We start from the raw sequence: 11,976 nt of genomic DNA, 5'->3' as shown, positions 1-11,976 counted from the left end.
CACACACACACACACACACACACACACACACACACACACACACACACTCTGAGCTTTTCAGCTTTCAGGCTGGCACGGTTTTAAATGCAAGGTGTGTTTCTGATTAACAGCACAGACTGTTCGTATCCTTATTGTGCTCACTCATTCAGAGAATTCAGACGATAACAAAGAGCATATCTAGGCCAAGGACAAAGTGTTTTATAGTTTATAGAAAATGTGAAATTTAGGTGTCATTGTACCTCCCCCCTCTCCTCCTTCTCTTCCTCCTCAACTCCACCCCTATTCTTTTGGGAGTCTGCTAACGTAGCAGCGTGCACTTAGCTAAAAGCATCGCCATATTTAGGGCCTCTCCCCCACGCAGGTATTCCCTCCCTCCTCTTCCATTTCTTCATCTCATTTCTCCCTTACTTTGAGAGGCCTCTTAATCACTTCACTCATCTCTTTAAGTGGGTTTTTATGGTGGGCCATCTGGCCAAGGTGGTGCATTCATGAAGGTGCACTGCTGTGTGTGATTATCGGTCTGTGTGTGTCTGTGCACATGTCTGTTTCTGTCTGGCTCTGTCTTTGCAGACAGATGTTACACCAAACTTTCCAACGCGGCTCCCTTTTTTTGTTTTGTTTTGCTAATAAACGTGGACCCGAGTGCAATTTAACCTGGAAACGTACAAATGTGTGCACTTTAGAATAGTTAAGCAAGCCCTAGGGGGCAAATTTAGGCTTTTTGAAATATATTTTGGAGGATTTGCACAAGTGCGTCAAAATTCAGCTGTCACAGCATGTCACAGCACAACACTCCCTCCGCAAAGAAAATGCTCAAATTTTGCTTCATGGTTTCTTACTCGCCTTCTGCCCAATCCTGAAATGCCAGCCGCACGTACACATCACCCATTAGTGCCAGCTGTGATTAGTGTGTGTATCGTGTGTGTTTTGTGTGCATGTGTGAGAAAGAGAGATATTGCATAGTCTCACATCCAACCTTTCACTCTGTCTCTCTCTCACACCCACACTGCTGTCACCCACCCATCCCGACAGTGAATGAGCCATCATGGCAGCTTTGCCTGAGGCGTTGGCACAATGGACAGTACTGAAGTTACCTCCTGTCCTGCATGATGGGTGGTGTTTGTGTGTGTATGGGTCTCCTTTGCTTGTCTCGGGGTTAAGCGTCTGCTTCCGCTCTCCACACCTGCAAGCTGAGTATCCCTCCCTTCATCCATCCATTCCTGTTCTTCTTTACCCCCACACACACACACCTTTTTCTAGCCCAGAAGAAAGTTGAGGCCATTGTCGGGCTGAGCGGTGTTGGGTTCTGTTCTCCTGCTGCTGCCAGCTCTCCCTACGGCCCCTGCAAAACAAGGCTGTTATTGCCCCAGGGACCGCAGGCCTCAGCAGCTCTTCCTCCAAACAAATTTGCTGTAACTTTATCTGCAATTGGGCCTCGAATTGGGAGCAAATAGAGGCGGCTTTGTGAAGCTCAAGGAAGGGCGAGGGCAGCGAGCTGGGGGTTGTTGGGGAGGCAGGGGAAATGATACCGGGCTCTTTTATGTCAGGCAAAGTAGGACTCTTATCAGGAAGAGAGCCCAGACAAGGGAGCTGCTTCTGGAGGAAACTGGAGCACCTATCACCTGCTTTGCATTTAGATAAAAATTCACCCTGCTGAAATAAAAAAAAGAAGGTAAAAAACCAGCAAAGACGGGTACAGAAGCAGCCGTTCGAGTGCGTATATGAATGTGTGTGTGTTTGTACATGTCTGGCTGACAGTTTGATGCACACACACAGCACCGAGACGCCACAGCAGTCAGTGGTGCACACCACTCCGGGTCTCTTTAAATTGCTCCTTTGACTTCCCTTCAAAGAACCCCTCTAACTTTTTAAAAGTTTTAAAGTCGGGAGTGTGTCTTTGCCCACAGCAAGGGACAGCTTTGAAAGATATACTTTCACATTTCGCTGCTCTCTTCATTTACAAAAACGGGTGTTAGTTGAAATGTGACGGCATGACTAATAGAGAATACCAAGTCAGGGTTTAATCACCGGAGACACTCGGCAGGAAATGAGTCCCTTTTTGTGCAGGATCCTCACTGCTGATTGTTCTTATAGAGAACCTTATTTTAGCATGTCCTAACAGGATGATTGCTTTGTTCTGCAGCTGAACAGCAGGGGGCAGTCCAGCTCCACTGAACAATGAGCAGGTCTGGTCACAAACAGGACAGTGCCCCCCCCCCCCCCTCCCCACAACCTCCCCATCCCCACTCCTTCATGTTTCCTCGAACTTAACAGGACTCCTGCTCGCTGTCTGGCAACGCTTAGTGCCTGCATGGAAATTGATGTAAGAGAGATAAAGGGGAAGTCTGAAATCCAAACTTCAGCTTCACTCCACTGAGACAAAGCAAGGGGGGGAAAAGTTAGCTTGGTGTGTGGTTAATGTAAGCCAAAGTACTGAATATTACCCTCCCACAGTGCTGCTGCAAAAGAGCCGCCAGGACACGGGGTTGTGTTTTCAACCCAGTAATGCATCTCACAAAGTGTCACAGGAAGCCCTGGAATAAATCATCTGAAACTTTTTGCATTGTGAACATTTTAATGCGTTTTCTTCTGTTTGGTTTGTTTTCTAATAGTGAGTGAAAAGCACCAAAGATCATCTGATGACAGAAACAAGTCAAGTGAATTGGATTTGTTGGTTTGAGGGGTGCTGATATTTTATTTCAAATACTACAAAACTGCTTTTCTTTGTTTGTGCTTTTTATTTTAATTGTTTGAGTCATTTGAATTCCAGCTTCAGATGTTAAGTTTGCCCAGTTCAGTTGTTTCTAAGCAAGTTTTTTTTTTTATTATTATTTAAAAGTGGATGTTTTAATTTAGCTTTTTAACAAGTGATTATTTTGTTTAGATTTTTTTTATGTTAAAATAAATAAATGATGGTTTTATCATTTTTATGACAATTAAGACTTGCTGAGTAAAAGTAAATGCTTCCTTTCTCAATTCTCAATGGCTTTTAAATTGTCACAACTATTAGTTTTGCTGACAACATTAAATGTTTGATACAAAAAATACCAATGTTTGTTATTTGGACAATTTTTTTCTGATAATAATTGAATCACATAAAAAAGAAACATTTTAAGCTATTTCAGATGCGATGACTAATAAAGCATTTATCTAAATTCAAACCTAAATTGAAAAAAAAAGCAAAATTTGCCAAATATGCACACACAATGAAATAATGAAAATAAATAATTGCCAAACAGTTATCATAAGAGCTCAATAATATAAAAAATAAAACGCAAGATGAGGCATTCCAAGCCTTTATGTTCACATGTCCACTATAAACAGATGTTTTATGGGTTTCTGACCACACAGAGCACAAATTATTCCCATCTCCTACATCTGGACTTTTATTTAGCATGTTCCTTTTTACCCATTTTAACTCGTATGTTTGTATAGTTGCTGCTTTCCCCTCCACTCCATCTTTCTCTGGTCACTGACATCCACAGCAGGCTCCTTCCCGCTCCCATCTCTCCAGGCGAGGGAGCTTCCTATCTGGAGAAGTGAGCGACGGGGGGGCGGCTGAGATTGCCTAGTCTTGGTGGAAAGGTCCAGGCACCGCAGGGCCCCACTGTCCAGCCAGTGGGCACAAAGACGATACAGGGCCGCGGCCACCGCTGAGCTCGGGTGTCCAGTTCCTCTAGCTGCCAGTCAAAATGTCCCCCTCAGCCACTTCAGCCAAATGACGGAAGGAGAAAAAAAAGGAGGATGACAACTTAAACAACCCCAGGCGCGCACACGCACAAAGAAATTTAAAACAGCATAAAAGCTTTACAAGTTCACTGTAAACACGAGCGAGGCGCAATTAATGCTTCTGGTGCACGATAATAATACGAACGATTTAGACAACCAGGCAATGTGTTTACACTGCAATGCTCGCTGTAAGTTATATTTATAGCAGCGCGTTTGAACGGAGCACTTGTGTATCTGCATGTGCAGTTATTTATAGAGCCTACCAGAATAGCTTTAAAGCAAAGTGAGCTCTTCTGTTTGTTCAGCTGAAGTCAAGTCCTTGCACCTCCATCGCACGCTGTTTAGTCAGAGATTATTCCAGAGTTCATCAGTGTTACGGATCAGATTCCTATATTATTTATCAGCAATAGCTTGCAGACAACAAAAAAAAAAAAGGATTTTTGAGCGTGTTTATGCAATTGTCTATGCTCTCAGTATTGTAAATGTTTTAACGACGAATAAAGAGGAGTTGTTGTGCTTGTTAGTACACAATAATGAATTATTAAAACTGTTTCTCTTACACAGCTGTATCACAGGAGGACTGTGTGTCTGAGACTGTGAAGAGATGTGAATCCTTTTGGGAGATGTAGTCTCTGCACACCCCCCATGCAGGTTCATTTGAAGAAATATACCTTTGAGTTTTATGCTAATAAACCGGACATGTCTTGATGTTTTATTTATCTGTTTGTTTAGCTAAGATTCATTGTTTTTTTTGTGGTAAATTTTACATGAAGTTGCAACTTTTTATTCGGAGTTTAAATGTGAGCCGGTCTGAGTTTTCTGCACAAGACGCTGTTTGTAACGACCCTCAGACACGTTTGTTTGCGGCCGCTCGGTGTCTTTATGCTCTTCAAATGAGCCCTGCACACACACACTGTTGTTGAACCACATCTTCACATTAACCTTAGGCTGCAAAAATAATGAAGGGCTTGATGTTTGTCTTCGCTCCTCTCACACATTCACATGCACGCTAAAAAAATAAAACGGTTTGATTGTTGATTATGAGGCATCCGCTCCATCTTGTCAGTATTGTTCAGCTAACAGGATAAATTAATTGCTACACAGACCAGTAAATCTTGTTTTTTCATACACATATATAGTAATAGTCTCAATCATGACACTTTTAAAACTTCAGTATCAAACTCAGTTGTTAAACAAAGTAATTATTATCAAATTTTTGCTTATTTTGTTTTAATTGATTTGTTGTACTTGGATTTTATGAATATTTTGCTTTGGAAGACGCCGAGCGTTAGACGCGGTTTGTATTTTCATCATTCGTTATAATTGCTGCTGAGTTTTTATCAGCCTTGATCTAAATTAAAAAAAAAAAAAAACCTCTAAACACAATACCATTAGAAAGAGTAAATATTATTTTGTTCTGGTTGTTTCTGACAGATGCTATTCCCTCACAATGCTCCATCTCAACTTTTCAACAATAATTCACTCAAAGCCGTCTCACAATTGGCACAATACTGCGATTTAAAAAAAAAAAAGCTATCATCATTAGCAATTTTACTTTCCCACAGATTTCTTCTCCCAACCACTGAAATCTGTTGTAAGGAGGCTAAAGAGCCTCTTTCAAAACAAGAATACAGGGTTTAGGAAAAGGTTAATTTTCAGATGGTGCTCTTCTTGTTCGGTGATGAGAGGGGAGGTGTAGAGGTTATGGTTTTGGCAGATGGGTGCAGAGGAGGTTAGAGACGGGCCATACGAGTCTTTTGGAGAAGGAGAAGTGGGTATTGGGGCTTGGAGTGACAGGGTTAGAGACTCGGGTTGTGGGGTGTTTAAGGTCAGCGTCTCGAGTTTGGGTCTGAAGCTCAGAAGGGTCAACTTTGATGTGCTGTATCTGAACCAGTACATGACCTCAGACTACGAGATGATTGCCACGAAGGAAAGAGACTCTGACGACTCCAACCCATCCTCAAAAGCCATGCTTTTATTGCGTTTTGTTCCTTGGAGTTGAGGTTTTTCCAAATTATTAATGTTTGATTTCCAAACACATACAATCTTTCGTGGTCAAACTCCACCCTGATTAAATGTTTGCTCTCTTAGCAGCACCTTTTCTCCAACAGTTTTTTCTTTTATATATATGTGTGTGTGTGTGTTCTCGCAGATCTTCGTCATCGTTGTTTGGAACTTTGAGATTTATATGATTCCTCTGGCTTTGCTGCTGCCGCTGGCCTGGAACTACGTCCTTATTGCGTCGGGGAAGGACACGAGACAAGACGATGTGAGTAGCCTCAACTCAGTGTTCATTCTTTTATTTTAAACTGTAAAAGCCCACTTTCAAAACGATGGCAGATCAAAAATCGACCAGCGTTATCATATTTGGACCTTACACTTTGAATCGACTTTAATTAAAATGCTTATATTCTTCTGGGCTTTAAACAAACAATGTATTTCTTCACTTGAAGAAATATTCAGATCATACTAATCAGTTGTACGGTTGAGTAAGAAAGCAGCGTGCTGTTCTTAAAATAAAATAAAATAAAATCCAGAGCGCACCTTTTGATTAAATTGTGCTTGCAAGCGTTGAGCGGAATCAAAATTAAATTTAAAAAGAAAAAGAAAATCTATCTGCCAATTTTTGTTCATGAAAAACTCCATCTGCCACTTGAGGAGCTGCATTCTCGCTGCATCCCACATTTCTCACTTTGCCTTCTTTTGAGCCTAAGAGAAGGGAGAAATAATAGGCTGTCACCTTGAGCTATGTTACGCCACTTACCTGGTAGTATATTTATTTAATTCATTTATTTTTTTTATCTCTTATACCAATTAAATGATGTCAAAGCAATGTCATGGAGAAACAGACGTGTTTTAATCATGGCCAGCCACATTTGGAGAGCAGCAAGTGAAGACGAGGGAGAGAGCTGGACTATGGAGTGAGCGTGAACAATGAAGTGATTAATTTTAATAAGTGCCTTCTTCCAAGACTCAGTCGGAAATAACCCGTTACGAGACTTCAGATTTTCTTGCAGCCTTGCCTTCTGTATGTATATTTATCTCTTCCTAAGGAATCTTTGGGTTAGATTGGATTGGATTTGGAAGCCGCATTAAATTCTGTCATTATAATAAACCGAATCTAACAGCTGTCGGTCATTGTAATGTTACACATAAAAATGGAATTAGAAGTGAACTGTACATGACACACTGTAGCTCTGTTAGGTCCTTGGAGCTAATCTACTCTGTTTATAAGCCTCTGTTATCATTTCTCATTTAAAGTGTCATTAAAATGAGCAAAAATGACACAATTTGTATAAATCTTCACATTAATCTCTAAAAAACTATTCAGCTCCTTAAAGTGTATATTAGAGGGTTGTTTACTAAATAAGTCAAGACTTAAAGGTTTACAGGCAAGTTCAAGGGTGGATGAGACAGAAACTGAGAAGAGTTCCTCATCTCACCTGTAGATGGCGACATTGCTTGTGGAAATTTAGAGCTACAAAAATTAATAAATCCCCGCTTCCTTTAAAACAAAACCCAGCTCGATGGTTTGTGTGCACACAAACTTTACTGTGCACATCTTAAATAAAATGAGGCACCAGAGTTTACACATGCTTGTAATGTTGAAGTCACTTCACATAAAATGAAGTGCTTTTCACTTAATGCACAGCAGCTTGATTTATTATTTATGTTTAATGATTCTGTGCAGTTTGAGACACTCTAGCTTAACTTCTCAAAACTTAACATGTATCACTCTCTGCCTTTATGACCATTATGACTGTGCTTAAAAGCATTTGTTCAACCAGACCTTCTTTCAAACAAATATTTTCTATTACGAGTATTAATGTATGTAACAGAGTGAGTTTGCTGCGTGCAACACACCTTGCACTTTGACGGTGTAGATTATTTTGTGTTGGGGTGTTCAAGCTGGTGTTGTCTGGTGCAGGGCATGCTGTTTTCCACTGATGGTGATATAATTAGAGGAAAATATGTGAAAAAGCAAATGAAATAGCATCAACTTGTAGTTCTTATTAGTGAACATGCAGGTCTGTGCATTACTCATTGATTCTGATTTTTCCCTTTTGATGAATGTTAAAATTGAACTATAATTAAAATATAGATTAAAGCTAATGCATACACAGATATGACTAATGCTTTCAAGTTTATGTATGTTTGGAAAGATACTCAAAGAAGATTCTGTTTGTGTGTATTTGTAGCTCCTTTTTGAGTTTACCTGTGCACTAATTGACTGAAAATCCTTTGCAGTAGCATTGTTGATGGGAGTGGGATTATTTGACAAAGATTATCACGTTTATTTGTTCTTTTCTTGCTGCTGTGACCATTGTGTTCAAGAATAAAAAAAGCAGCTCTGAAGACACAATGAAAGAAATTATGATAATTGTAGTCCCTCTTGTTTTGAAGTTGCAGTTATGCTGTCTCCTAACGAGTGAATGTGATGAACCAATTGTTCCTCGCCTCATTATCAGCTTTCTTCACCGCTCAGTAAAAATATTACCTTCTCATATCAAAATGTGGCACGTGCAGTAAAAGTAAAGTTTGTTGTATACGTTTGTCTTTTTTAAAGGCTCTGCACGCACTTGAACTCGTACTTTCAGGTGCAAGAATCCCCTGGGTCCTGTCCCTGTTTGTTTTCGGTTTCTCCATCTGTAGGATGCAAAGAGGTGGAGGTTTGATCACATCGAGAACACACAGTGTCTGTGGTTCCCTGGATTCCTCTTCCGAGTCTTTATCAGGCTGAAGTCACGGTCAAAAGTTTCCCTCCTGAACTTGGCTGAGAACAGAGAGGAACAGAAAAGAAAACAGAGGGAAAAGGCGTTCTAATTACTTTAAACAACGCACCAAATTAAAGCATTGTGCTGAGCCGAACGAGAGGTCAGCATCCGGAGCACCACGGTTTTCCAGCAGCTTGGGTTGTGGGTAATGCCAAAGGAATCTCTGCTGAACTCACTCACGGAGAGAAAAGAGGGGCAGGGGGTTGGAATAAGAAAAAACAAAAAACCCACATCATGAGTACAGACTTCTTAATGAACTGGCCTTGACTCTTCTGATGGGTTCAACGTGCCAACCCTTCCTCTGGTTTTACACTGCAGCCACAGTTCATAGTCCCGTCTGTAGCAGGTAAACAAACGCAGTGTTCTCTAATTCACCACCCAGGGTCACTGACTGTTGTGCGGTTACATGCTGCTTTGCAAACAGATCCCAGATCAGAGCTCCGTACCCTAGCCCCAACCTTGACCAGTGCCTGCTAAGCAGTGAACGCGTCCTTAAAACAGCGATTAAAGGAGGCTCTGCACCAGCAAGGTCCCCGACCTCTTCTCTTATCTTGTAGCACTCTGACCTGCGAACGCTGACTCTTTAACACCGTCAGATGACCTGCGTGTCATATACTGCAACATGTTCACTGAAACAAACAGGACCGTTCCTGTTCCCTGGTTTTAACCCAGGTTTTTAATCTTAGACATTTAAAGCTGATAATCAAGGAATACATCTTGCCTGCCAGCATTTGTAATCAAGTCTAATTTGGTTGAGAGAATTTTAATGGCATTTCTTTATGTTTTAAAACTTGGAGTAATCTGATGTTTGATTCTATTCCTTACCAGTTTAGAAAGCCACAGTGACATTGGTTAGTTCTTTGCCTTCTCCCGTTTGGAAATCTGAAGTTTTATCATGTTTCCTATTTGAAAACAGTAATTACAAAAGAGCAATGGATGGAACAAGGAGTCATGTGTATCCAAGCTGTTGTGTCATGTCAAAAAGAAATCTAAATAAAAAAGCATAATTTGTTTTGATATAGTTCATTAATGTGTAAAATGTAGTGGATAGTCTAAGTAATGGATTAAACAGGACAATTACCATAGTCAACAGTATTACAATCAGATGTTTAAAGGCACAGCTGCAATGACTTCCTTTGAAAGTGACAATTTGGATTCTTTAAAGTGGGTTTCTGTGAAAAAGCTACATGCAGTTAATATCTTACCTGTTGGAGATAGCTCTTTAAATCTCAGTTTGGAAGAAATAAGGATTATTTCTGATTATGAACAGACTGACGAGCTAAGTGCTTGAACTAGCGGTTAGCTCATCTGTCTATTCAGAATTAACTTTATTTCTTCAAATTAAGGTAATTAAAAGAGCTATCTACAGCAGTTAAGATATTGTTTTATTTTATTTATTTTTTTGATAACCTTTTCCACAGAACCCTATTTTAAAAGCTTAATTTAAACTATTCCTTTAGCTCTTGATGCCATGCCCATCTTTTGTTCACACTCTTGCTTTTTTATTTTTATTTAATTTATTTATTTTTAAATTATACTGGAAACTATTTAACTACAGCGTATAGAGTTTGGTTGGAATCAGAAGTTTACAAGCTGCATGAACCCACATCCGGGTATCGTTCCACAGCAGTGTTTTGTATTAATTTATGCTTGCTGTGAGAGGGAGAGTATAAAACGGGCTCTGCGTTTAACAAGCAGGGACACATCCCAACAGATATCCCTTCTTGCTGTTCACTTGGCCCAGAAAAGCCCCAACCAGATGTTATAAAGGTGTTACTTTTAGCGCAGGCTGTTACACGGGCTACATATGGAACATGGTGATGTCTCTCTCTACCAAAAGATGACGGGCAATTAGGCCTCGTCACACTGGAGGACCATCCTCTTTATCCCATGCTTCAGACCATTACACTGATTCACCCATTGGATCTGCCAACCTATTACGGAAGAGAAGACCTTAATGGCCTGAAGATGCTTCACATTCAGAAATGGCAAGAAAACCTGCTACTTTTAACCCGCTCTACATCTTAAGTATAAGTATTTGATAAGAATAAATATAGAGTTCAATATCCCTGATAGTGCTTGGTTATCCACTAATCAATCATTTACTATTACTGCTGTTTTAATCTGTGCTTACTGAGTGAAGTGAGTGATGCTGTTTATTAGTGTAAAAGGATGGCACTGCTGCATATTTTTTAAAAACATTTGATCATTTCTAGAACAAGACCTAATTGCCAGTTTATGCTTTCTTCCTGACTTTGCTTCTCAGACACATTCTCTGCGTCCCTGAACGCACCGCGTCTTGACATCTGCCCTCATTAAGGGGCACGCAGAACACCGGTAGAGGAGAGTAAACATCAGGAAAGCTGAAAGCAAAAGAGAAAATGCTATGCCTATCACACCTCGTCTACCTTCAGGAAGTCACACCTTCAAACCCCCCCCCCCCCCCACACACACACACACACACCAAATACAGACTCTGGAAAGACAAGGAGAATGAGAAGAGGAGATGGAGTGGGAGCAGGAGACAGAAAGAGACAGAGAAGCTTTCTGGGAGACAGAGCGACGTCGAGGCAGAGGCAGAGGGAAGGCAGCGGCGGTGGATGGCAGGCACTCCTCTGTGCGGAGTCAGACATGGCAGTTGGTGACAGGTGACAAAATCAAAAGGTCATGTCACTTTTAACTGGGAGCGCCTGTGCCCCGCTGATTTCCCCCGTGCCGCCCCGGCAGCATCAGCGCCGCTCATCTCTGCTCCTCTCTGCTCCTCTCGCTGCCTCTCTGTCTGCGCTAAACTGGCAGATAGGATGGCAGGCTGGCAGGCAGAAAGACAGGCAGCGGGCAGAGTTTGAAGCGGGACGGGAGCATCAGAGCATCAGGGACGCCGCTGTAGAATCCTCCCAGTTTCCCTTTTCATCACACTACCCCCCCTCCTTCTCCCCCCCATTCGTCTAACTCTCTTCATCACGCTGAACCTTTGCAAGAATCCGTGCTCTTTGTGAGCAACGTCAGCAAAGTTGGGATTTCTGTCTTTAAATGTTTGCTGTTGTTTTGTCTACATGGCACAGAACCTCTGTGAGTTTTTCAGTTTGCACGGGAAGAAGCGTACGTTGGAGTGGACTAGACCGAACGTCAAGCGCGCTGCAGCGTTTGCTCTTCTACGCTCAGTCAATTAAAGCTAAATTGTAAAATCCGTTTGAGAAGGTCGAGGGTTTTATCAATACGCAACCTAATCCTGTGGAAAATGCTGCGTAAACATATGAAATGTAACACTGATGCGTTAGTATTTTAGAAACTCAATCTGTACCAGTCCTCACAAATGTGGCTTTCCTTTCATGAATATATAGCCGCCCTTCGCACCCCATACCAACAGCTTCCAGCTCCAGTAGCACCACACAGACTCAACCCTATCCAGCCCCCTACTGGGCGAGCCCTGGCTCGGGCAGTGCAGAAGGAAGGGCCCCCCTCTGAGGGCCAT

At 41.5% G+C, this 11,976-nt stretch overlaps 1 protein-coding gene across 1 annotated transcript in view; it reads left to right on the top strand.

The window, feature by feature from the left end:
• Positions 1–11,976, top strand: part of mctp1a (multiple C2 domains, transmembrane 1a) — a 162,568-nt gene that overhangs the window by 119,191 nt on the left and 31,401 nt on the right. Inside the window, exon 13 of the mRNA XM_037680664.1 lies at positions 5,882–5,998. Within this exon, the coding sequence (XP_037536592.1) occupies positions 5,882–5,998 (117 nt within the window). The remainder of the gene's footprint in view (positions 1–5,881; positions 5,999–11,976) is intronic.

Source organism: Nematolebias whitei, chromosome 8 (assembly GCF_014905685.2).
Source record: "Nematolebias whitei isolate Nwh7 chromosome 8, NemWhi1, whole genome shotgun sequence".
Taxonomy (NCBI): Eukaryota; Metazoa; Chordata; class Actinopteri; order Cyprinodontiformes; family Rivulidae; genus Nematolebias; species Nematolebias whitei.
This window is presented reverse-complemented; position numbering and strand designations above follow the sequence as displayed.